Consider the following 27,174-nt stretch of genomic DNA (forward strand, 5'->3'; position numbering starts at 1 on the left):
TCTGGCCTGGCAGGAACTCTCTGCGCAGAGCCAAGCAGTCATGATAGCCGACCTCTCTTCCCTCCCAGCTGGCAACCGTGAGAAAAGCAAGCTCCGCCTCCCGATGCGCAAAGTAGCGGCAGTAGTAATGAAGGCTATTTCTCGATATCTGTTTCTCAAATAATGCAGGAAAATATGAGACATTAAAAAATAGTGGCTGCCATAGAGACTACATTCACACTGTTGAAAGGTGGAAGTGACATAGGCTAACCCTCAGTTATTTTATTTTTGGAATATATGATTTAAGCTGATGTTAAGATTATGAAACAGTAGATTGCTGTCCACAGAAAAAAAAAGATCATAGGCATATATACAATTCTTTTGGGCACTAGTTTTACATCCTGAAACTCACTCATTCTAGGTTTCCAGGACGTCACCTTAAGAACCTACGTTTTGTACCGTAGGATTCTGGAAAAGTTCAAGAATGTATAATCAGTGTGGGTTAATGAAAACACTGATTCCCATACCCTCCCTCAGCCCTACAAAAGAACTCAATAAATATGTATTGTGCCTGAATTAACTTAAACCAGTTGATACTATTTGATCTCATGGCTTTAAGACATACATTGTGGCTGCCTTTCAAGAGAAGCAGTGAAAATTTAAAATGCTCTGAAAGCTACTTTAAAATATCAGATTTTAAACATAGTGAAGTGAGGATTAGGATTACTGAATTATTCAGATTGTGGAGTTTACCAGGAATGGGAAATTTTGAAATCCTCCTCAGATAGGAGAGGAATTACTGTGGAGTGATTAAAAAGTCAGACTCCTTTGTCTGAATCTGGTCACCTCAGGCAGTTTAATTAACTTATTTTTGCCTCAGTTTCCTCATCTGTAAAATGGGGAAAATAGTAGCTACTTGGTAGAATAGAAAGATTAAATTAGGTAATATATGCACATTATGTAACAAGTGTTTATTGTTATATTAAAATTGTAGATAGAATTTCTACCTAAGTAAATATGGAACCTGGAAGATTTCCAATGAAGTCCATTTACCTTCAGAAGAACCAGAAATAGCCAATCATCTTCTTGGACAAAACTACTGACCATTCCCCTCTTCTCCAGCAAGCCCACTGACTTTTTCCTCTGTTGTACGAGCCAAAGAACGATGAATTTTGTATTCTTTGGGTTTCTTTATAAATTGGCAGGTTTGGAGATGGCCATTTGTTTTTATAATTCTACTACACCAGTAAACTGGCAAATCAGGGAAAAAGGAAGTCGGTAGTCTTTGAGCGTGTTTTTGCTTTCTTCAAGAACTAAACATTTATTATTTGAGATAGTCTTGCTCTGTTGCCTGGGCTAGCGTGCAGTGACATCATCATAGCTTACTGCAACCTTAAACTACTGGTTGATCCTATGTCACCATGTCTGGCTAACTTTTTTTTTTTTTTTACTTTTTGTAGAGATGGGGTCTTGCTATGTTGCTCAGGCTAGTCTTGAACTCCTGACCTCAAGTGATCCTTCCGCCTCCACCTCCCAAAGTGCTAGCATTATGGGTGGGAGCCACAGCACCTGGCCTATTTATTCTTTTTAATGAGCACATGTTCTGTAATTAATAATCTTATGGCAAGTATGCCAGCTTTTATCTAAGAGCTTTAATATTAAAACATTAATATAAAACCATAACGAAAGCTTAACACCTCTTGTTGAAAGCATAATACCAGTTTTCCCACTCTCATTCTGAGTTCTTAAAAGGAACTGAATCTTTTTTTTTTGAGACAGAGTTGTACTCTGTCGCCCAGGCTAGAGTGCCATGGCGTCAGCCTAGCTCACAGCAACATCAAACTCTTGGACTCAAATGATCCTCCTGCCTCAGCCTCCTGAGTAGCTGGGACTATAGGTGTGCACCAGCACTCCCAGATAATTTTTTGTTTCTATTTTTAGTTGCCCAGCTAATTTTTTTCTATTTTTAGTAGAGACTGGTCTCGTTCTTGCTCAGGCTGGTCTTAAACTCCTGACCTAAGCAATCTTCCTGCCTCGGCCTCCCAGAGTGCTAGGCTTGAGCCACTGCACCTGGCCAAACTAAGTCTTTAGTAATTTTGTATTCAGGAGTTTTATTAACCCATTGTTTTTATTTTATTTATTTATTTTTGAGACAGAGTCTTGCTTTGTTGCCCAGGCTAGAGTGAGTGCCATGGCATCAGCCTAGCTCACAGCAACCTCAAATCCCTGGGCTCAAGCAATCCTACTGCCTCAGCCTCCCGAGTGGCTGGGACTACAGGCATGCGCCACTATGCCCGGCTAATTTTTTCTTTTTTTTGAGACAGAGTCTCACTTTTGTTGCCCAGGCTAGAGTGAGTGCCGTGGCGTCAACCTAGCTCACAGCAACCTCAAACTCCTGGTCTCAAGTGATCCTTCTGCCTCAGCCTCCCAAGTAGCTGGGACTATGCCAGCGCCCCCATGCCAGGCTAGTTTTCTCTCTATATATTAGTTGGCCAATTAATTTCTTTCTATTTATATTAGAGACGGGGTCTCGCTTCTGTTCAGGCTGGTTTCGAACTCCTGACCTCCAGCAATCCGTCCCCCTTGGCCTCCCAGAGTGCTAGGATTACAGGCGTGAGCCATCGTGCCCCGCTGACCCATTGTTTTAAGAACATGAAGACTACGTAATCTGTATTACACAGAAGCTCAAATGACAATGAGTTTTATATTTGCCTTTAATATTTTTTCTAAAAAAATAGGGGAAGAGGAAGAAATACAAAGCATTTCAATGTGTCAGCTGCATTATAGTCTGTTTTATATAAACCAAAAGAGAAAACAATGTAAAAGGAAATGCAAAGGAAGGAAATTTTTCATTAAGTCGAGGAAAGCATCAGCCTGACAGCTGTGTCTCAATGTTTCTTAGAAGACAGAATATAAACTATAATGACTGATTTGTTTAGCTTGGTTGTAAAACCAGGCAAGAGAAATCTGACACATTAGAATCCACACAAAATCAAAGAAAGAAAACTTAAAATTTAAGGACTTAGATATGTCAAAAGTTCAAGCATTTTGACAAGTATAACATGTCTTATTTTGGTGAAGTTGCTTATTTCTTTCTAAGCCGCTTCTTTACCGTAGATTTCTCTGAGGAAAAAAGTTAGGGGCTACGATTGCAGTAATTAGTGTTAATCTAGTAACTCATATCTTTTGAAGTTATGGTAGGTTTAGATGCCTAGTTTAAAATGATTTTAAAAAGATGGCCAGTGGAGTTTGGCCTGACCAATAAAAATATTAGTAAGCAAAACGAGGAAGTTACTGAATATATGCTCCAGGTATGATTATGTGACAAAGCCCCCATTCACCCAGAAATACGGAGGTTATATCCAGTGAGCTAAGCTGAAAGTCTCAGGCATATTACTGCTCACTTACCTCTATATACAGCAAGTGGTAGAACTGAACATATCAGAAGTCTTAGAATTATTTTTCTATAATATTAAATTTTACAAAATTATCTGCAATCCATTCATTAATTCCTTTTACCGCTCCTTCAAGATATCTTGATACTCTCCTTTGGTGTTCTCAGGAAATCTTTTCAACATCAATTATTTCTCAAGAAAAGAGCTTTTACTTTGAGCATTAACACACATACATGGTTCTGCCATATTTATTAAGTGGTTCTTAAAGTACTTGATCCTTGATTAAAGGTAGAAGATATCCACATTGATTTGAAGGCAGTTGTTATCTTCAGAAATCTTTTTGTAAATCTAAAATAGAATAGATATTTATCAAGGGATAGCAAAACAAAACAATGCCCATTTATTTTCATATTCCTTTTCTTTTTTTTTTTGAGACAGAGTCTCTCTTTGTTGCCCAGGCTAGCGTGAGTGCTGTGGCATCAGCCTAGCTCACAGCAACTCAAACTCCTGGGCTCAAGTAATCCTGCTGCCTCAGCCTCCCCAGTAGCTGGGACTACAGGCATGTGCCACCATGCCTGGCTAATTTTTTCTATATATATATTAGTTGGTCAATTAATTTCTTTCTATTTTTATAGTAGAGACAGGATCTCACTCTTGCTCAGGCTGGTTTTGAACTCCTGACCTCGAGCAATCCACCCACCTTGGCCTCCCAGAGTGCTAGGATTACAGGCATGAGCCACTGCACCCGGCCTCCTTTTCTTTTTTTTTTTTGAGACAGGGTCTTGCTCTGTTGCCCAGCCTGGAACGCAGTGGCAAGATCATAACTCACTGCAGCCTTGAACTCCTAGACTCAAGCAATCCTTCTGCCTTGACCTCCCAAAGTGTTAGGATTATAGGCATGAGCCACCATACCTGGCCTATATTCACTTTTTTGGGGAACAGGGTTTTACTCTATCTCCTGGGCTAGAGTGCACGGGTATCATCAAAGCTCACTGCAAGGCCCGACGAGGTGGCTCACGCCTGTAATCCTAGCACTCTGGGAGGCCGAGGCAGGCGGATTGCTCGAGGTCAGAAGTTCTAAACCAGCCTGAGCAAGAGCGAGACCCTGTCTCTACTATAAATAGAAATTAATTGACCAACTAATATATATAAATATATAGAAAACATTAGCCAGGCATGGTAGCACATGCCTGTAGTCCCAGCTACTCGGGAGGCTGAGGCAGTAGGATTGCTTGAGCCCAGGAGTTTGAGGTTGCTGTGAGCTAGGCTGATGCCACAGCACTCACTCTAGCCTGAGCGACAGAGCAAGACTCTGTCTAAAAAAATAAATAAATAAATAAAAGAAAAAGCTCACTGCCACCTCCAACTGCAGGGCTCTAGTGATCTTCCTGCCTCAGCCTCCCAAGTAGCTGGGACAACAAGTGCACACCAGCATACCTGGCTAATTTTTCTATTTTTTGTAGAGATGGGGTCTCATTCTTGCTCAGGCTGGGTCTCAGATTATTCCTGGCTTCAAGCAATCCTCCTGCCTTGGCCTCCCAAAGTGCTAGGATTACAGGGGTGAGCCATCACACCTAGTGCTGTTTTCACATTCTTAATTGCTTAATGCTTTCATTAAACTCACATCACATACAAAGATTTGTTTACACATTTGCTGAAGTTCACATTGTAGGCTGAGCTAGTATGGAACAACTAGAATACAAAGTACTTAATATGGCCAGTTGGAGTGGCAGCTTCAATGAGGCTTTCCAAGTTCAGAGTCGCCATTGTTCATTCAATAAGCATATATTTGATTGTCTACTATGACTAGAGCATTATCTTAGCCACTATTCCTTAAACCATCACACATTTAATTAAAAAATGAAGTGAAGGCTGGGCACGGTGGCTCACGCATGTAATCCTAGCACTCTGAGAGGCTGAGGCAGGAGGACTGATTGAGCTCAGGAGTTGGAGACCAGCCTGAGCAAGAGTGAGACCCCATCTCTGCTATAAATAGAAATTAGCCAAACAACTAAAAATAGAAAGAAATTAGCTGGGCACGGTGGCGCCTGCCTGTAGTCCCAGCTACCTGGGAGGCTGAGGCAGGAGGATCGCTTGAGCCAAGGAGTTTGAGGTTGCTGTGAGCTAGGCTGACGCCATGGCACTCTAGCCCGGGCAAAAAGAGTGAGACTCTGTCTCAAAAAAAAAAAAAAAAAGAAGTGAAGAGAGAATTTGTATTTCTATAACGTTGCCACAGTTTTCTTTCTTTTTTTTAGAGACAGAGTCTCGCTCTGTTGCCCAGGCTAGAGTGAGTGTCATGGCGTCAGCCTAGATCACAGCAACCTCAAACTCCTGGGCTTAAGCAATCCTTCTGCCTGAGCCTCCTGAGTAGCTGGGACTACAGGCATTCACCACCATGCCCGGCTAATTTTTTCTATATATTTTTAGTTGTCCAGCTAATTTCTTTCTATTTTTAGTAGAGACAGGGTCTTGCTCTTGCTCAGGCTGGTCTTGAACTCCTGACCTCGGAGTGATCCTCCCGCCTCTGCCTCCCAGAATGCTAGGATTACAGGCGTGAGCTACCCAGCCTGGCCATCAATCTCTTGAATAATATGCACTCTGCTCATTTTCTTCTTTTTGGCTTATACATATGCTCAGGTTTCTCCTATTCAAAGAACTCTTTGTTTGATACTGCTATCCTCTTTGCACTTCTAGTTACTATAGTCAACAGGATTTTATCAGTTTTCTCCTGCATTTGACAGTTGATAATCTCCTTGAAACTTTCCTTTCCCCTGGTGTCTGTGATACTTTACCTTATGTATTTCATCTCCCCATATCTTTTTATTATTTTTTACACATCAGATGAGTAATGTGCCAATGCCTAACAAGGTTTGAGGGAGACACATATCACACATGAGTGTGAAAACCCAATCATCACATTTACAAACTATAGAAGGATCTATCTCTCCACTTCTAAATCATTACCAAGTCTTAAGGATGGTTCCAGTATTTGTACCTTTTGGAGCATTCCAGTGCTACTGCCCTAATGGGAATAGCTCAATTGACCTTTTGGGCTCCATTCTCACCCCTGCTTTTCCCCAGATTTATCTTTCCAGATAAAACTACAAATCATGGCACTCTTTTCCTCAAAACCATTTTTTTCCTTTTCTTTTTTTTTGAGATAGAGTCTCACTTTGTTGCCCAGGCTAGAGTGAGTGCTGTGGCATCAGGCTAGCTCACAGCAACCTCAAACTCCTGGGCTCAAGCAATCCTGCTGCCTCAGGCTCCTGAGTAGCTGGGACTACAGGCATGCACCACCATGCCTGGCTAATTTTTTCTATATATATTAGTTGGCCAATTAATTTCTTTCTTTCTTTCTTTTTTTTTTATTTATAGTAGAGACGGGGTCTTGCTCTTGCTCAGGCTGGTTTCGAACTCCCAACCTTGAGCAATCCGCCCGCCTCGGCCTCCCGGATTGCTAGGATTACAGGCATGAGCCACCGCGCCCGGCCCGTTTTTTCTTTTCTTGAGACAGGGTCTCACTGTGTCAACCAGGGCTAGAGTGCAGTGGCATCATCATAGCTCACTGCAACCTGAAACTCCTGAGCTCAAGCAATCCTCCTGCCTCAGCCTCCCAAGTAGCTGGGACTACAAGGTATGACCAGCTTCCTTCCTCAAAACCTTTAATAGCTTCTCTGTTCCTATTGAATTAAGGCCAAGTCTGGAATTCAAGGCCATCTATACTTTGGCTTCAGCCTGTTTCTTCATCTTTATATCTCATCACTTTCTGACATGTTTTTCCAGATTAGCCATATTACTTTTTGCTTCCAGAGTGACCTGATGCTTTCTTGTCTCTATGCCTTTTTTCTTGCTGTTCCTTCAAGATTGAACAACTGATCTCCTTTTTCCACTCCTACACTCTTATCCCATCAAATCTCTCCTTGTGAAAATCCTGCTCATACCTCAAAGCATGGTTTAGAATTCTTATAGCAGCTCACTTTAGAGTTCACATACCACCCTTTTCATATGAAATCTCAGATTCAACAAGAAGACATTTCTTTCTTAGCATTTTGTACTTTTTTGTCTTGTACCAAGTTAGTACTTCTTAAGGGCAAGGGGGTGTGGTATGGAATTCATCTTTGTATAATTAACCTTTGTTTCCTCTCATAGTACCTGACATTTAGAACATGTTGAATAAATGTTTAATTGAATTTAAAAACCTCAATTTCCAAAAACATTAAGGCTAATAAGACCAATAATAATTTGGGGGGGGGAGGGCAAAGAAAAACTAGAACTCAAAAATTGCTCATTTAGGCTGGGCACAGTGGCTCATGCCTGTAATCCTAGCACTCTGGGAGACTGAAACAGGAGGACTGCTCAAGGTCAGGAGTTCAAGACCAGCCTGAGCAAGAGTGAAACCTGTCTCTACTAAAAATAGAAAAAAATTAGCTGGCCAACTAAAAATTTATAGAAAAAATTAGCCAGGCACGGTGGCACATACCTGTAGTCCCAGCTATTCAGGTGGCTGAGGCAGAAGGTTTGCTTGAGCCCAGGAGTTTGAGGTTGCTGTGAGTTAGGCTGATGCCATGGCACTCTAGTCCAGGCAACAGAGCAAGACTCTGTCTAAAAAAAAAAAAAATTCTCATTTGGCTGGGTGTGGTGGCTCATGCCTATAATCCTAGCATGTTGGGGAGGCTGAGGGAGGAGGATCACTTGAATCTAGGAGTTGAAGACCAGCCTGGGCAACATAGCATGAGAAAAATTAGCATCTACAAAAAATTTTAAAAGTCAACTGTGTGTGGTGGCCTGTAGTGCACTTGTAGTCCCTATTCCCAGCTACTTGGGAGGCTGAGGTGGGAGGATCACTTGAGGCCAGGAGTTTAAGATTAGCCAGGGCAACATAGTGAGCCTGTTTCTACAAAAAAAAAAAAAAAAAAAAAAAAGGAACAAAGTGGTCATTTGCTGGATGCTTAACACTACTTATACTAAAATCTAACTAGATAAACGGGAAAGGCATAGAGTCTTACCACTTTTCTTAAGAAGTTCTCCTTTTCGGGATTTGTCCAGGTTTTCAAGAAACTGTTCAAAAACTTTCACATAAGGTGCTAGACTGGTCTTCTTATAATCTAAATTATGAAGAATATATATTATAATCAGCATGTTGGCAGCAAGAATAACATGAAAATATAACTTTAAGTTTCTTGTAAGAATTCTCTAGAATAGTGCTATATCTAATAGAAATATGAGAGAAACATGTACTTTTAGATACTCTTGTAGTCACATTTAAAAAAAGGTAAAATTAGGCTAGGTACAGAGGCTTACACCTATAACCCCAGTGCTTTGGGAGGCTGAGGTAGGAAGATCACTTGAAGCTAGGAGTTTGAGACCAGCCTGGGCAACATAAGGAGACCTGTCTCTGTCTGAGGCTGCAGTGAGCTACGATTGCATCACTATACTTCAACGTGGGCAACAGAGCAAGATCCTATCTCTAAGAAAAGAAAAGTGAAATTAATTTAATTAGATGTTTAACCCAATATATCTAAAATATTATCATTTCAACATGTAATAAAAATTGAGATTTTTGCACTGTCTTTTATACGAGTCTTTGAAATCTAGTATATGTTTTATACCTAAAGTACACCTCAATTCAGGTGCTATATTACAATCAGAAATACTTTACCTGTATTTAGATTTAAATGATAAAATACACAGTTGAAAAAGTATGCTTGCATACCCAAGTTTATCTCACATACTTAAAAGTTTTCCAATAATTGAATTGACTATCAGTTCTTAAATTTAAATTAATTAAAATTAAATTGCTGAGGATAGTTGCTCACATCTGTAGTCCCAGCTACTTGAGAGGTTGAGGCGGGTCAATCGTTTAAGCCTCGGAGTTTGGGAGCAGCCTGGGCAACATAGCGAAACCCCATCACTTAAAAAAAGAAATCAGCCAGGTGTGGTGGCACACGCCTATAGTCCTAGCTAACAGGTCTGAGGAAGCTGAGGACTGAGGAGGCTGAGGTGGAGGACTGCTTGAGCCTAGGAGTTCGAGGTTACAATGTTCACACCCTGCACTCCAGCCTGGATGACAGAGAGAGACCCTATCTCTAAAAAAATAAAATAAAAATGTGAAGTCAGGCCATGCCTGCTGGAGATGATCAGAAGTTTACAGTCATACCACATTAACCACAGGTATTCTTGGATTCATAAAATAGTCTTAAAAATGTACAGAACAGGCTGAGTGTGGTGGCTCATGCCTGTAATCCTAGTACTCTGGGAGGCTGAGGTGGAAGGATTGCTTGAGCTCAGAAGTTCAAGACCAGCCTGAGCAAGAGCAAGACCCTGTGTCTCCACTAAAAATAGAAAAAACTGGCCAGTCATGCTGACAGGCCTTTAGTCACAGCTACCAAGGAGGATAAGGCAGGAGGATCACTTGAGCCCAGGAATCTGACGTTGCAGTGAGCTATGATGATGCCAGTGTACTCTAGCTAGGGCGACAGAGCAAGACTGTCTCAAAAAAAAAAAAAAGTATACACAAAAGTTTGAACATACAATTTTATTCATCCATCTATTCAATTATACAATCTATAATTAATACCCAACAGGGGAAAAAATCTGATTGAGAACAAGGGGTTTAACATGAGACTTGGATTTTACTAGTATGCTATGTCTGCATGGGATTAAAGGTCTTTTTTTTTTTTTTTTGAGACAGAGTCTCGCTTTGTTGCCCAGGCTAGAGTGAGTGCCGTGGCGTCAGCCTAGCTTACAGCAACCTCAAACTCCTGGGCTCAAGCAATCCTACTGCCTCAGCCTCCTGAGTAGCTGGGACTACAGGCATGCGCCACCATGCCCGGATAATTTTTTGTACATATATCAGTTGGCCAATTAATTTCTTTCTATTTATTGTAGAGACGGGGTCTCGCTCTTGCTCAGGCTGGTTTCGAACTCCTGAGTTAGAGCAATCCGCCCTCCGCGGCCTCCCAGAGTGCTAGGATTACAGGCGTGAGCCACCGCACCGGCTGGGATTAAAAGTCTTCATGATAGTTCAATTAAAAGAGTAAAAAAAGAAATTGTACTTTTTTTTTTTTTTTTGAGACAGTCTTGCTCTGTTGCCCATGTTAGAGTGCCATGGTGTCAGCCTAGCTTACAGTAACCTCAAGCTCCTGGGCTTACACAATCCTCCTGCCTCAGCCTCTCAAGTAGTTGGGACTACAGCCATTTGGCACCGTGCCTAGCTAATTTTTTCTATATATTTTTAGTTGTCCAGCTAATTTCTTCTTTCCCTTTCCTTTCTTTCTTGTTTTTGAGACAGAGTCTCACTCTGTTGCCTGGGCTACAGTGCTGTGGCGTCAGCCTAGCTCATAGCAACCTCAAACTCCTGGGCTCAAGTGATCTTGCCTCAACCTCCTGAGTAGCTGGGACTATAGGCATGTGCCATCAGGCCCGGCTAATTTCTTTCTATTTTTAGTAGAAACGGGGTCTCGCTCTTGCTCAAGATGGTCTGGAACTCCTGAGCTCAAATGATCCTCCCATCTCAGCCTGCCAGAGTGCTAGGATTATAGGCGTGAGCCACCACGCCTGGCCCTATGCATTGTTAAAAAGAGTAAAATAGTACTAATAGGTTTACAATGGAAAAAAACAGCAGCCACTACCCTAATTCTGACCTCCTCATCCTCTTAAAGGCAAATACTTTAGTTAGGTCTGTGGCTTTTTGGGGGGGATGGTGGTGGTGGTTCTGAAAGCTCTTACACCTTTTTTTTTGAGACAGAGTCTCACTCTGTTGCCTGGGCTAGAGTGCCGGGGAGTCAGCCTAGCTCATAGCAACCTCAAACTCCTGGGTTCAAGCGATCCTCCTGCCTTAGCCTCCCAAGAAGCTGGGACTACAGGCATGCGCCACCATGCCTGGCTAATTATATATATATATATATTTTAGTTGTCCAGCTAATTTCTATTTTTTTTTTTTTAAGTAGAGATGGGGTCTCGCTCTTGCTCAGGCTGGTCTCTAACTCCTGAGCTCAAATGATCTGTCTGCCTCAGCCTCCCAGAGAGCTAGGATTACAAGTGTGAGCCACCACACCCGGCCACTTTTTTCTTAATCCTCAGTGTTCTGAACTTTCAAAATGATGTGCCTTTGATGTAGGTCTGTTTTTGCATGATTGTGCTGAAGCCTTCTAATAAAGGGCTCATTTTTGGGATATTTTCCAAATAATTTTGATAATTTCTTCTTCCTTGTTTTATTTTCTTTCTGAAACTTCAATAGTCAGATATTAGTCCTCCTGAACCAGTCCTTCAATTTTCTTTATCTTTTTAAAAACAACAATATCCTCCTTAAAAACAACAATAAACTTATCCTTTTTTATTACTTTCTGGGAAATTTCAACTTTTCCAATTCTTGCACTGAATTTTTTATTCTAATGATTATGTTTTTGATTTCTAAGAGCACTTTCTTTTTTTTTTTTTTTTTTTGAGACAGAGTCTCACTTTGTTGCCCAGGCTAGAGTGAGTGCCGTGGCGTCAGCCTGGCTCACAGCAACCTCAATCTCCGGGGCTCAGCGATCCTACTGCCTCAGCCTCCCGAGTAGCTGGGACTACAGGCATGCGCCACCATGCCCGGCTAATTTTTTGTATATATATTTTTAGTTGGTCAATTAATTTATTTCTATTTTTGGTAGAGACGGGGTCTCGCTCAGGCTGGTTTCGAACTCCTGACCTTGAGCAATCCGCCCGCCTCGGCCTCCCAAAGTGCTAGGATTACAGGCGTGAGCCACCGCGCCCGGCCCTAAGAGCACTTTCTTGTTCTTTGAGTTACCATAGAATTCTTTTTTTGAGACAGAGTCTTGCTTTGTTGCCCAGGCTAGAGTGAGCAATCCTTCTGCCTCAGCCTCCCAAGTAGCTGGGACTACAGGCATGCGCCACCATGCCCAGCTAATGTTTTCTATATATATTAGTTGGCCAATTAATTTCTTTCTATTTATAGTAGAGATGGGGTCTCGCACTTGCTCAGGCTGGTTTTGAACTCCTGAGCTCGAGCAATCCGCTCACCTCGGCCTCCCAGAGTGCTAGGATTACAGGCGTGAGCCCCCGTGCCCGGCCTACCATAGGATTCTGATCTTGCTTCATGATGCTTACCATTCTCTGACGCTATCACAGTTTAAAAAAAGGTTTGCTTTGTTCCATGTATTGTCTTTTTTCTCTGAGTTACCTTTTCTAGTGCATTCTTACTTGTTTTTATATTAGAGATTTTTTTTCAAATACTCTAAACAGAATATTTGTAATTTCCCTGCAACATTAACAGTGGAATGTACTGTTTTGGTATTATGTGAGAGCTGGAAGAGACGAAGTGATACTTGAGCTTGAGTTTTTGAAAAGGTGGCAACATTTGAACAAAAAAGGTCAGAGACCACAACCCTGTACTGTCCAATACATAGTCACTAGCCACATCTAGCTATTTAAATTAAAATTAAGTGAAACCGGCCGGGCGCGGTGGCTCACGCCTGTAATCCTAGCTCTTGGGAGGCCGAGGCGGGCGGATTGCTCAAGGTCAGGAGTTCAAGACCAGCCTGAGCAAGAGCGGGACCCCGTCTCTACTATAAATAGAAAGAAATTAATTGGCCAACTGATATATATATAATTTAAAAAAAAAAAAAAAATTGGCGCGGGCCAGAGAGGTGGCTCACACCTGTAATCCCAGCACTTGGGGGTGGGGGGCCAAAGCTGGAGAATCGCTTTAGGTCAGGAGTTTGAGACCAGCCTGGGCAACACAGCCAGACCCCATCTCTAAAAAAAAAAAAAAAAAAAAAAAATTAAGTGAAACCGCCGGGCGCAGTGGCTCACACCTGTAATCCTAGCTCTCTGGGAGGCCGAGGCGGGTGGATTGCTCAAGGTCAGGAGTTCGAAACCAGCCTGAGCAAGAGCGAGACCCCGCCTCTACTATAAATAGAAGGAAATTAATTGGCCAACTAATATATATAGAAAACATTAGCCGGGCATGGTGGCTCATGCCTGTAGTCCCAGCTACTTGGGAGGCTGAGGCAGAAGGATTGCTTGAGCCCAGGAGATTGAGGTTGCTGTGAGCTAGGCTGATGCCACGGCACTCACTCTAGCCTGGGCAACAAAGTAAGAGTCTGTATCACAAAAAAAAAAAAAAAAAAAGCTACATGTTGCTAGTGACTATTGTATAAGGGTTGACTCTCATTAGCAGGAAGATTTAGAAATTCCTTAGCTTCTTCAAATTCTTGAATATATAATTCAATCAACAGTTTAGACATATATTTAACATAATACCTATCTGGATGCATCAAAAACAAACAAAGGGGCTGGGCGAGGTGGCTCATGCCTGTAATCCTAGCTCTCTGGGAGGCCGAGGCGGGCGGATTGCTCAAGGTCAGGAGTTCGAAACCAGCCTGAGCAAGAGCGAGACCCCGTCTCTACTATAAATAGAAAGAAATTAATTGGCCAACTAATATATACAAAAAATTAGCCGGGCATGGTGGCGAATGCCTGTAGTCCCAGCTACTTGGGAGGCTGAGGCAGGAGGATTACTTGAACCAGGAGTTTGAGGTTGCTGTGAGCTAGGCTGACGCCACGGCACTCACTCTAGCCTGGGCAACAAAGCGAGACTCTGTCTCAAAACAAACAAACAAACAAACAAACAAAGGTACTGCATATAGTGTTAAATAAAGAGCTGTTGAATCTAAGAGACTGAGATTCAGTCATCAATACCAATTGATAATTTAATCTTACAATACAGATCCCAGCTTTTAGAAGTAGCTTAGAAAATATTTGTTTAATCAGACTGAATTCAATACACCCCTTAGGCAACTGATGAAGAAAGGAGAGAAACATTGCTATAACATTATTGTTACTGAGCTGGTTTCAGGATAAATCAATCCATTCTGGGCTAAAACCAAGGAAACTTAATTATTGGAATGACAGATGGATATCTGCATAAAAAGCTTATGTTAAAGTGAAGCTTCAGTATATTAACCTACCTCTGGTTCTATGTTTGATATCAGATTCAGCTTCATTTCCTTCTTTTTCCTCTTCATTAGAATTGGCATCCAACTCATGGCAGATGAAGCTACAAGTAACAGAATAAGAGAATTTTAAACTTGGTTCCTGGTCGACAGTACCCAGTGTATGATAGCACATGAATCCTGTAAGATTTTCTGTGAAAAAGTTATGTGGCCAATTAAATTTGTGATATTCTAAAAACCATGACCTTTTCTTGGAGTTTTTCATGCACATTATCATATGTGTATGTGCAAGACTGGGAAATCTTGTAGTAAAAGAAACTTTTAATCTGCTTAAGCCAGCATTTCCCAAATTTATTTGACCTTAAAAATCTTTCTTTTGTTGTTGTTTTTAGAAACAAGGCCTTACTATGTTGCCCAGACTGGCCTTGAAATCCTGCGCTCAAGTAATCTTCTTGCTGCAGCCTCCCAAGTAGCTGGGACTATGGGAATGCACCAACATGCCTGGCTTTAAAATTTTGTTCTTGCATAATAGCAGATGAAAAACTTGTATTGCTCTCTTGGGGAAACATCATCTAATTTTAGAACCTTATTTGGTTTCCATAATCAAATATACCATTCCCATGCAGCTACTTCTTTAAGAAGGAATCTAATCCACTTTACTTAAAGTTCAGAATAATCACGTACAAAACAGGAGTGATCAGTATGGAACATACCTTATGGTTGGAACAGTAAATGGATCAAACTGATCTACTTTCTGCAAATCAATAGGCACAGAAATGCGACCTGTGAGAACCAAAAGTTATAAATTGATGATTATAGACTATAAATTATTTTAGGCTTTCTCTATGACAAAGGGTTCAACTTATCTTTTAAGAACAGTATTTAGGAATATATATTAAACTACTTTCAAAGTAGCTGTCCCTTTTATTTCTCTTTAAAAAACAATAAAAAACAGGTGTGAAGGCAGTTGAGCTAGTTCCCAGTTGCTCTTATCTCTATTTTTATTTCTATATTTAGAAATATTTAGTGAGTCCTGAAAAAAGAATACAATAGGTAGAAATAGTTCATTAAATTGGCTTGGTTTATTTGTTGAGATCAAACAGACACCCACATGTCAAACACCTTTAGAAAGAAAGCATTTGGAAATAAAGTGGACAACACTATCCTACCCTTTTACAATATTCACATCTGGGATACTATATAACATTCATAATATCTCAAAAATGACATAATAAATCTAAAGAATGCCAGGTATGTAAAAAGTAAAATAATTAAAGGAGTTGGGAGTTGCTATTATAAGACATTAAAAAAGTGGGCTTTCTGCAGACTGAGCTATCGGAAAAAAAGAAAAAATAATAAATGAATTAAAAATTTTAAATTATGTAAATAAAATTTAAAAAAAAGACAGTAAAAAAAGACTGCAGCCACTTAAGATGAAAGGGAAAAGGATTTAATTAAAATGTATATTTATATTTATGAGTGAACATAATTATTTACTCGAATCTTGAATTTTTTTTTTTTTTAAAGACAGAGTCTCACTGTGTGGCCCCAGCTAGAGTGCTGTGGCATCAGCCTAGCTCACAGCAACTTCAAACTCTTAGGCTCAAGAGATCCTTCTCCCTCAGCCTCCCGAGTAGCTGGGACTACAGGCATGTGCTACCATGCCTGGCTAATTTTTTCTATTTTTGGTAGAGACAGGGTCTTGCTCTTGCTTAGGCTGGTCTCGAACTCCTGGGCTCAACCAATCCGCCCGCCTTGGCCTCCCAGAGTGCTAGGATTACAGGCATGAGCCACCGAACCCGGCCAGTATTATCTATTTTAAAGTTCTACCACCAAATCTTATCTAAGAGAAATGTTAACAAGTAAAGCTAAAACTACCAGGGGAAAAAAAAAAACCAAAAAAACCAAAAAAACACTTAGGGAGGCAGCATAATGGAAAAAGAACATACTTTTGAGGTTTTTTTTTTTTTTTTAGGCAGAGTCTTAGTCTGCTGCCTGGGCTAGAGTGCAGTGGCGTCATAGCCCACTGCAACCTCAAACTCCTGGGCTCAAGCAATCTTACTGCCTCAGCCTCCCGATTAGCTGGGACTACAGGCATGCGCCACCATGCCCAGCTAATTTTTTTCTATATATTAGTTGGCCAATTAATTTCTTTCTATTTATAGTAGAGATGGGGTCTCGCTCTTGGTCAGGATGGTTTTGAACTTCTGACCTCGAGCAATCTGCCCGCCTCAGCCTCCCAGAGTGCTAGGATTACGGGCGTGAGCCATTGCGCCTGGCTAAGATGAGGTTTTGCTCTGTAGCTCAGGCTGGTCTTGAATTCCTGGCTTCAAGTGATCCTCTCATCTCCACCTTCCCAAGTGCTAGGATTACAAGCATGAGCCACCATGCCCAGCTCCATTTTTCTTTTAGTTTTCCTTACTTTCTTTATATAGTACCTGTTTTAGGATGAACACTAAAAGGGCTCTTCAGTAAATGATTGATTCCTTTGCTAACATTGATATCCAGCCGTGGAAAACAGTACTGGAGCATAATCTCCCACTCCAGCCAGGGTCCACATTTGTCATTTTTGATGTTATTCTAAAAGCAGATGCAAGGCCAGCATGAGGATCACTAGGAACATTTGAGGTTTTAAAGAAAGTTAAAAAAATGATCTCCAACCATTTTTAATTAAGCAAAACAATCGGAATTTAATTAAGAATTGCATTATTTGTAATACAGATTTCAATGGAATATACCTGACATTTGAGGGCTGCTTTCTTCAAATGCTCCCAACGCTGAAGCGAACTATGAGACTTTTGGAAGTTTTGTTGAAGTTCATCATGAACTGGTGATGGGTCATTAAGGAACACAGTCATTTAGGGCACATCAATGAACAACTTAGTTTTCAGTATGTATTATTACAAGGATATCTTATAAAAACTTTGTAATTATTAATGTACTCTGAAACACAAATATTAAACACTTATATCCTTAAAAAATTCTCCTGTAAAAATACAGTGGAGGCCGGGCGCTGTGGCTCACGCCTGTAATCCTAGCTCTTGGGAGGCCGAGGCGGGCGGATTGCTCAAGGTCAGGAGTTCAAAACCAGCCTGAGCAAGAGCGAGACCCCGTCTCTACTATAAATAGAAAGAAATTAATTGGCCAACTGATATATATATAAAAAATTAGCCGGGCATGGTGGTGCATGCCTGTAGTCCCAGCTACTCGGGAGGCTGAGGCAGAAGGATCACTCAAGCCCAGGAGTTTGAGGTTGCTGTGAGCTAGGCTGACGCCACGGCACTCACTCTAGCCTGGACAACAAAGCGAGACTCTGTCTCAAAAAAAAAAAAAAAAAAAATACAGTGGTGATATGACAGAAACAATGTCAAAATAAGTATAAGGTGTAAATGTAAAACTTTCCCTGGTGTGTACATATTTTGACTGAATGATTCACCATTCTTTACTCATTAATTCTAGGACCAGTTTCCAAAATGAGGAAGGTGATTTACAAAATAGTTTCAATTCTTACTGTATTCTAGACAAAAGATACAAAAATCCAGAAATCCAGCAGATTTTTTTTTTTTTAGAGAGAGTCTCACTGTGTTGCCCAGGCTAGAGTGAGTGCCATGGCGTCAGCCTAGCTCACAGCAACCTCAAACTCCTGGGCTCAAGTGATCCTTCTGCCTCAGCCTCCCAAGTAGCTGGGACTACAGGCATGTGCCACCATGCCCAGCTAATTTTTCTCTATGTATTAGTTGGCCAATTAATTTCTTTCTATTTATAGTAGAGACAGGGTCTTGCTCTTGCTCAGGCTGGTTTTGAACTCCTGACCTCGAGCAATCTGCCCACCTTGGCCTCCCAGAGTGCTAGGATTAAAGGCGTGAGCCACCACGCCCGGCCTACAGCAGATATTTTGTATAAAAAAAATGAAACTTATAGGAATAGGTATATGTCACTCAAGCAGACATGTCTGCACATTTTAATATCACAGGATCCATAAAATCAGTTCATAACAGAGATGGTCTTGGGAAAGGATATTTTCAGGAACAAGGGCTAAAATCTTATCCCAGCTTTCTTTATTTTCAAGAATATCTTGATCAACCAAGGCATATTTTTCAAAGTAGTTTTTAATTATGTTTATAGATCTTCTGTAGGAACAATAATAACAACAAAGTCCCAAGACTATTAGCAACATATATGACACATAGATATTGTTGCCCTTTGGTGGGAGACTATTGCTTATTTTCACTAAATTTCTAGAAATAGGTAAAACAGGAATACTACCCTTTGCAGGGTTGAACCTAGCATAGTATCTGGCACAGAATATGTATTCAAGAAATGTTTACTTTTAACCTCCACAACATAGAAGGTTAATAGCATCATAAATATGCAACAAGGGTAGAAAGCAACCAACTCAGGACAACATAATACATTAGTACCGTGTTTCCCCGAAAATAAGACCTAGCAGGATCTCTTAGCATTTGTGCAATATAAGCCCTACCCCGAAAATAAGACCTAGTGACGGGCATGGCTATGAGGCATATCTGCACAACCCATGCATTTCATCATGGAGTGGTAAAGAAGATGAGCAGCCCTTCTCATCTGCCCCCATCGTGACAGCTACTATCCCAAAGGTGACCAGAAAGGTGCAGGCAGCCCCATCAACAAGGTCAGCTCCCCTTGTCAGGTCCTAGCCAGCTGTGCATGCTGCAAGCTGAGGCTTTGAGGGGAAAATAACACATCCCCTGAAAATAAGCCCTAGGGTGTCTTCTGGAGGAAAACTAAATATAAGACACTGTCTTATTTTCGGGGAAACGTGGTAGTAAAATGTGGAGTAGAGTCTATAGTTTCTTTTTTCTTTTTTTTTTTTTTGAGATAGAGTCTCACTTTGTTGCCCAGGATAGAGTGAGTGTCGTGGCGTCAGCCTAGCTCACAGCAACCTCAAACTCCTGGGCTCAAGCAATCCTACTGCCTCAGCCTCCCAAGTAGCTGGGACTACAGGCATGTGCCACCATGCCCTGCTAATATTTTTCTATATATATTAGTTGGCCAATTAATTTCTTTCTATTTATAGTAGAGACGGGGTCTTGCTCTTGCTCAGGCTGGTTTCGAACTCCTGATCTTGAGCAATCCGCCCACCTCGGCCTCCCAGAGTGCTAGGATTATAGGCGTGAGCCACCGGGCCCGGATGAGTCTATAGTTTCTACTCTGAACTGCTTATTTTAACATCTCAACAATCACATAATGCTTGCAGTTTGCAAATATACTTCAAATTTACTGTTTCATTTAGTCTCTGTCACAACTCTGAGACAGGTAGAGCAAATGTTATTCTCTCCATCACACAGATAAGGAAATGGAAGCTCCAATATTTTTTCAAGGTCATAAGTGGCAGAATAGGGATACTTACTCCTTATGTAAGGCTCTTTCTACTATCCTGGAGAAGTAGTGAATTAAAATGGGAAAAGCATGGGCTTTGGAGTCAGGTAGACCAGGACATGAACTCTAAATTTAACAAATACTTGTGCAAGCCAAGCAAAGTATATTCTCTCTCTAAAACTCACTTTCCTTATCTGTAAATAGAGATACTGTCTTGTCTCTCATAAAGTTGTGAAGACCAATGAGAACAATTGGAAAGCACCTATCATGAATACTGCAGCATAAAATAGACACTCAATTAACTGTAGCTACTATTATAAAATTCTACCCAGCAGCAAAAATTGATAACAAGGTAATTCTAAAAGCACATGCAGGCAAATCAGACATTGCTTAAACTGCATGGAATCTTTTCCAACAGACCTGACAAAAGGGTGAATTCTTTCACTTAGGTGAACTTTCTTTTTAACGTCTTGACCACCCTGAAAAATACCATAAAAAAAAAACTTCATGTATAATATATAAATGAAATACAGTCATCTGTAGTATAACGATATTTCGGTCAATGACAGACTACATATAAGATGGTGGCCCCATAAGATTATAATACTGTATTTTTACTGTACCTTTTCTATGTTTAGCTGCATAAATACTTACCATTTTGTTACAGTTGCCTGTAGTATTCAGTACAGCAACATGCTGTACAGGTTTGTAGCCTAGGAGCAATAGGCTCTACCATATAGCCTAGATGTGTAGTAGGATATACCATCTAGGTTCACATAAGTACACTCTATGATGTTTGTATGATAGTACATTTCCCAGTATATATAGCCATCATTAAGTGATATGTGACTGTAATTTAAAATGCTCTTTAACATGTTCAGTTATGATATTTAAAATTATGTAAATTCAAAGATACTGATTAAATTCTGTCAATATATAGAAGCCTGGATGCTATTTTTTTTTTTTTTTTCCTTTTTTTGAGACAGAGTGTCGCTTTGTTGCCCAGGCTAGAGTGAGTGCCGTGGCATCAGCCTAGCACACAGCAACCTCAAACTCCTGGGCTCAAGTGATCCTCCTGCCTCAGCCTCCCAAGTAGCTGGGACTACAGGCATGCACCACCATGCCCGGCTAATGTTTTCTATATATTTATTTTTTTTTTTTTTTTTTTTTTTTTTTTTTTTGAGACAGAGTCTCGCTTTGTTGCCCAGGCTAGAGTGAGTGCCGTGGCGTCAGCCTAGCTCACAGCAACCTCAAACTCCTGGGCTCCAGTGATCCTTCTGCCTCAGCCTCCCGGGTAGCTGGGACTACAGGCATGCGCCACCATGCCCGGCTAATTTTTTATATATATATCAGTTGGCCAATTAATTTCTTTCTATTTATAGTAGAGACGGGGTCTCGCTCTTGCTCAGGCTGGTTTTGAACTCCTGACCTTGAGCAATCCGCCCGCCTCGGCCTCCCAAGAGCTAGGATTACAGGCGTGAGCCACAGCGCCCGGCCATGTTTTCTATATATTTATATATATTAGTTGGTCAATTAATTTCTTTCTATTTATAGTAGAGACAGGGTCTCGCTCTTGCTCAGGCTGGTTTCGAACTCCTGACCTCGAGCAATCCACCCGCCTTGGCCTCCCAGAGTGCTAGGATTACAGGCGGGAGCCACCATGCCCAGCCTGGATGCTATTTTATATAGTTTCAATACCTGTAACTTTCTGGGTTAATTTTACTTGACATAATTGAACTAGAAAAGTAAATTAACTTCCTCTTACCACAAAGGAGGATACTTACAGCAAAGTAAAATATCTTAAAACATGTGGCTACTATGACTTTAAATTATCTATTGGTAGGATCATCTACTGTTGAATGTAAATAAAAAGATAGCTTAATTTTCTTTCTTTTTCAATTTCAGAATATTACGGGAGTACAAATGTTTCGGTTACATGGATTGTTTTGTACTGATTGAGAGAAATTTATAATAGTTTTTGTTGTTATTAAACACCCCAGGCTTGGTAATATCTAATAAATTTAGCAATGTAAATTACAATTAAGAGAATCATACCTTTACAAGACTCAAATACTCAACTATCCCAGAACGTACTGCAGAGGACAATTTTCTAACCGATTCATCACAGACCCAACAATGAACACCTCTCCTTCCAGAATATACCCAAAGACGATGCTTGAATCCAAAGTCCTCTGAGAACAGGAGAAATAATAGGTTAAAAAAAAATGTATAAACTCCTTTTTCTTACTTTTTTACCCAATATGCACATGTACTCTCACGTTAAATATACTAAATTACTTGTAGTTTCCTGTGCTTCCCATGTTCTTGCCTTCACCTCTTTACCCATCATAGTCTCTCTGCCAAAAATTTCATTATGCCTCACTGTTTCCATCTCTCCCCGACCAACTGTTTTTTTTTTTTTTGAGACAGAGTCTCTGGGCTAGAGTGCCGTGTTTTCAGCCTAGCTCACAGCAACCTCAAACTCCTGGGCTCAAGCTATCCTTCTGCCTCAGCCTCCCGAGTAGCGGGCACTATAGGCATGTGCCACCATGCCCGGCTAATTTTTTCTATATATTTTTAGTTGGCCAATTAATTTCTTTCTATCTTTAGTAGAGACAGTAGTAAGAAAGAAATAATTTCTTTCTTATTTGTCGCTCTTGCTCAGGCTGGTTTTGAACTCCTGACCTTGGCCGATCCTCCCGCCTCAGCCTCCCAGAGTGCTAGGATTACAGGCATGAGTCACCTAGCCCAGCCCCAATTGTCATTTACTCTTAAAGACTTAGCTTAGGAGTACTGAAAGAGTTAATATATTTACAGTGTTTAGAACAGTGCCTGGCATATAATAAGCCCCCTAGAGTTAGCTATCTATCATCATCATCGTCATCACCACCGTTTCTGGGAAGCCTTTTCTGACCTAATCTCTTACTATTCCTATGTACATTCCTGCTGTATATATCTCCATAGCACTCCATACATATTACTTAACACAAATATAATCCTCAATTTTTATTGATCTCTTTTGTAAACTATGTAACCTACTTGAGGTAAGAATCATTATTTTTTATATATCTGTCATCTAGAACAGTATGTAGCACACAGAGTTGCTCAATTGATAACTGAATTGGGAAAAAAACCACACTGGTTTGTTCAATAGCTTTGAAAATTTCCACTTCAGGCTGGGTGCGGGTGGCTTACACCTGTAATCCTAGCACTCTGGGAGGCCGAGGCGGGCGGATTGCTCCAGGTCAGGAGTTCGAAACCAGCCTGAGCAAAAGCAAGACCCCGTCTCTACTCTAAATAGAAAGAAATTAATTGGCCAACTAATATATATACAAAAAATTAGCCGGGCATGGTGGCACATGCCTGTAGTCCCAGCTACTCAGGAGCCTGAGGCAGCAGGATCGCTTGAGCCCAGGAGTTTGAGGTTGCTGTGAGCTAGGCTGATGCCACGGCACTCACTCTAGCCCGGCCAACAAAGCGAGACTCTGTCTCAAAAAAAAAATAAATAAATTTCCATTTCAATTGTATTCTTATCTTTTATTTTCCTCTCATATGGTTCAAGGAAACGTATTATAAATTTATGAGATTTGATTATAAAATAGAGAGACTAATATTCAGACGTAAACAGATTCTTGTGTTTGATCCCACTCAAGACACCGCTGATACTTGCCTTTCAATGCTCGGTCGATGATGCGTATGGCCATTGTCATGAGGGTCCAGCACTTAGAGCATATGTCTGTAGAACTGGAGCAGAGTTATCATTACTCACTGTCAATGATATTACCCACCCTAATAGTAAGGCATACAGTGCTTACCTACAACACCTCCTCACATCATCATAGTCTGTCATGTCAATGTCAAACACCAGTTCTTTTTCCTGAGCCTGGAAAGCTCCCAGCTTCACTGTATTGTGTTGATTGGGCTACAAATACAAAGTATCAGTTTCTATAAGAGCTGCCATGTTGCTAAATATACTTATTTTTTACCCACATGGAAAAAGTGGCCAAAGAAAAACAAGGAAACCATGTAATGCTAAGTCTATGTCAGTTGAAATTCATTACTTTGGATCTCACACACCAAAGTGATGAGTTTTAAGTTTCACTCACTTAAAACAGGGTTTGATAAATAAATATCCACAATAAACATATGTTGGTCAATAAAAATCACAATAAAGCTGTTTTAAGTTTCTGTTAAGGAGAAGTATACACAAATAATGCCCTATTGCAAGGTGTTTTAAGGACCTTTACTTGTTATTGTATACACAAGTAACAAATACATATTTATTTAAAATTTTCAATAATTCAAAAATATCCCCCCTATTAGATTGAATTGAGACTTTATTATAAAGAGGTTATAGTCTACCAGGTAAAGAAGGTGGACTGAATACAGGTACTAGCTGGGTGTGGTGGTACACACCTATAGTCCCAGGTACTTAGGAGCTGAGGTGGGAGGATGACTTGAGCCCAGGAGTTTGGGGCTGTAGTACACTATGATTGTACTTGTGAAGAGCCACTGCACTCCAGCCTGGGTAACACAGTAAGACTGCCCACCTCTGAAAATAACCTGCTAACTAAATACAGGTACTTAATTTCCTCCTTTCAAATCCTTCCACAAAAAAGACAGTAAGGTGGTTGGTTTTTTATAATGGCATATGCCTTTTAACAAAGGACCAGAGAGGAGACAACATTACCACAATTTTTATAACCATAAATCAGAAGGGAATGGTAAATGAAGAGACTCATAAAAGCAAAATCTCAGGCTGTAAGGAAAGATAAGCAGCAACCCAATTTATGCCTCAGTACCCCCCAAAGCCTCAGGAATAAGTGATACAAGGTATCTCTGGAATGAATAAATGCGTGCATGTGGTGGTGAAGCTGAGATTAAAAACAGGAGGGTTGGTTCAAAGCCTATTTTAGAAGCAGTTAGCTCCCCAGGTTCGTACACTTATCCTGCAGACCTAGGTGACTGCTCTTACATTTCCCTGGGAGAAGACACCTGAATTATCTATATGGAGAGTAAAAACAGGGGGTCTCTAGACTGGAGGTGGGGTGGTGTTGGGGGGACAACAGGCACACTGAAGAAGAGTATATCATACTGATATTAGGGGGATTAATTAGAAATTTATATGTGGAATATTAAGACACACAGCCCTTCCTACTTTTATATCCTGTCAACCAGGTAGGAGACTGGAAGATTCCTTTCTGAGAAATATGACTAGATGTGCCAGGTACTGTTCTAGGCTCTAAGGATAAATCAGTGATCAAAATGAAGATCTCTGTGCTAGTGGAATTTTCATTCTAGAAATGATCAAGAGAAAATTACATCAGAGATTCCCGAATAACATGGCTTAGCCAGATTGCCCTACTGTAAAGAAATCTCAGCCATGTGTACAGAGCTTCCAATAAGTTTTTCAGCACACTTTTTTTTTTTTGAGACTGGGTGTCACTTTGTCACCTGGGCTAGAGTGCAGTTGCGTCATTATGGCTCACTGCAGCCTCAAACTCCTAGGCTCAAGCCATTCTCTGGCCTCAGCCTCCTGAGTAGCTGGGACTACAGGTGTGTAATCACCATGCCTGGCTAATTTTTCTATTTTTTTTTGTATAGATGGGGTCTCACTTTTGCTCAGGGTGATCTTGAACTCGTGGCCTCAAGCGATCCTTCTGTCTTAGCCTCACAAAGTGCGAGGATTACAGGTGTGAGCCACCACACCTGGTCTCCACACCTTCTTTTTTTTTTTTTGAGACAGTGTCTCGCTCTGTTGCCCGGGCTAGAGTGCTGTGGCCTCAGCCTAACTCATAGCAACCTCAAACTCCTGGGCTCAAGCAATCCTTCTGCATCAGCCTCCCGAGTAGCTGGGACTATAGGCATGTGCCACCATTCCTGGCTAATTTTTTCTATATATTTTTAGTTGGCCTATTAATTTCTTTCTATTTTTAGTGTAGACAGGGTCTTGCTCTTGCTCAGGCTGGTTTCGAACTCCTGATCTTGGGCCATCCTCCCGCCTCAGCCTCCCAGAGTGCTAGGACTACAGGTGTGAGCCACCACGCCCAGCCGGCCTCCATTCTTAAATATAAACAACAAGCAAAAATTAAGACATATGAGGAAAGCCTCTAATATGAAAGGGGGAGAAAATAGCCAGGAAAAAAAGCAACTTAAAGAAAACAGACTGTACAACAGTAGAAAACTTAGAAAACTATTACTGATATCCTCAGATAAGACATATCAATGAACAAAGTACTAGATGCCCTTAAAAAAAAGCCCTTAAGGGGGGGAAATGGGCATTTATTGAAACCTTAAAATCTGTACCCCCATAATATGCCAAAAAAAAAAAAAAAAAAAGCCCTTAGAGGCCGGATGCAGTGGCTCACGCCTGTAATCTTAGCACCCTGGGAGGCCGAGGCGAGTGGATTGCTCGAGGTCAGGAGTTCAAAACCAGCCTGGGCAAGAGCGAGACCCCGTCTCTCCTATAAATAGAAATTAATTGGCCAACTGATATATATAGAAAAAATTACCCAGGCATGGTGGCACATGCCTGTAGTCCCAGCTACTCGGGAGGCTGAGGCAGGAGGATTGCTTGAGCCCAGGAGTTTGAGGTTGCTGTGAGTTAGGCTGATGCCATGGCACTCTAGACCAGGCAACACAGTGAGACTGTCTAAAAAAAAAGAGAGAATCAGAATGACATTTGTCTTCTAAATAGCAACACTGAAAACTAGCAGATAATATAGCACTGTTTTCAAAATTCTAAGGGAAAATGATTTCTAAACTCCACCATCAGTAAAGTATACAAGTAGAATGGAAACATTTTCCAGAAACATAAGGCGTCAAAAATTTTGTGTTCCACGTATCATTTTTCAGGAAGCTCCTGGGGGTGTGCTCCACCAAAACAAGGAAGTAAACTAAGAAAGAAGACAACATAGGATTTGCACAACAGGAGATTTGGCATTAGGAGAGAGGTGAAAGGAAACGAAGGTGATTGTAAGGTCATATTTATCCTTTAGGCTTAGAGAGCAAACAATCCAGATTGGAGGGCACAAGGCTAAAAGGGAAGTTTATTCAAGATGAAGTCAACAAACCACATGATGGGTCTGAATACATTGGGAGATTTTGATAATTGGTAAAGAGTTTGGAGTTGAATTAGTGACCTAACCACAATTTTTTCTTTTTCTTTTTTTTTTTGAGGCAGAGTCTCACTCTGTTGCCCAGGCTAGAGTGCTATGGCCTCACCCTAACTCACAGCAACCTCAAACTCCTGAGCTCAAGCAATCCTCCAGTCTTAGCCTCCTGAGTAGTTGGGACTATAGGCATGCGCCACCATGCCCGGCTAATTTTTTCTATATATTTTTAGTTGGCCAATTAATTTCTTTCTATTTATAGTAGAGATGGGGTCTCACTCTTGCTCAGGCTGTTTTCAAACTCCTGACCTTGAACAATCTGCCCTCTTTGGCCTCCCAGAGAGCTAGGATAGCAGGTGTGAGCCACGGCGCCCG

General features: G+C 40.9%; 2 protein-coding genes and 1 non-coding gene across 3 annotated transcripts in view; all 3 read right to left on the bottom strand.

Annotated features, from left to right (window-relative positions):
• ATP5F1B (ATP synthase F1 subunit beta) overlaps positions 1–27,174 on the bottom strand; it is a 247,805-nt gene that overhangs the window by 76,988 nt on the left and 143,643 nt on the right. The window lies entirely within an intron of this gene.
• Positions 2,700–27,174, bottom strand: part of PRIM1 (DNA primase subunit 1) — a 28,270-nt gene continuing 3,795 nt past the window's right edge. Inside the window, exons 3-13 of the mRNA XM_020287553.2 lie at positions 23,503–23,609; positions 23,358–23,431; positions 21,743–21,879; positions 20,108–20,166; positions 18,350–18,459; positions 17,068–17,159; positions 16,768–16,909; positions 15,043–15,112; positions 14,345–14,433; positions 8,381–8,479; positions 2,700–3,722 (exon numbers count right to left, since the gene is read on the bottom strand). Of these exons, the coding sequence (XP_020143142.1) occupies positions 3,703–3,722; positions 8,381–8,479; positions 14,345–14,433; positions 15,043–15,112; positions 16,768–16,909; positions 17,068–17,159; positions 18,350–18,459; positions 20,108–20,166; positions 21,743–21,879; positions 23,358–23,431; positions 23,503–23,609 (999 nt within the window). The 3' untranslated portion in view covers positions 2,700–3,702. The remainder of the gene's footprint in view (positions 3,723–8,380; positions 8,480–14,344; positions 14,434–15,042; positions 15,113–16,767; positions 16,910–17,067; positions 17,160–18,349; positions 18,460–20,107; positions 20,167–21,742; positions 21,880–23,357; positions 23,432–23,502; positions 23,610–27,174) is intronic.
• Positions 6,210–6,312, bottom strand: LOC142873642 (small nucleolar RNA U13). The gene has a single exon (XR_012921631.1). It is a non-coding gene; the product is annotated as a small nucleolar RNA U13 (small nucleolar RNA).

This window comes from Microcebus murinus, chromosome 10, assembly GCF_040939455.1.
Source record: "Microcebus murinus isolate Inina chromosome 10, M.murinus_Inina_mat1.0, whole genome shotgun sequence".
Classification (NCBI taxonomy): domain Eukaryota; kingdom Metazoa; phylum Chordata; class Mammalia; order Primates; family Cheirogaleidae; genus Microcebus; species Microcebus murinus.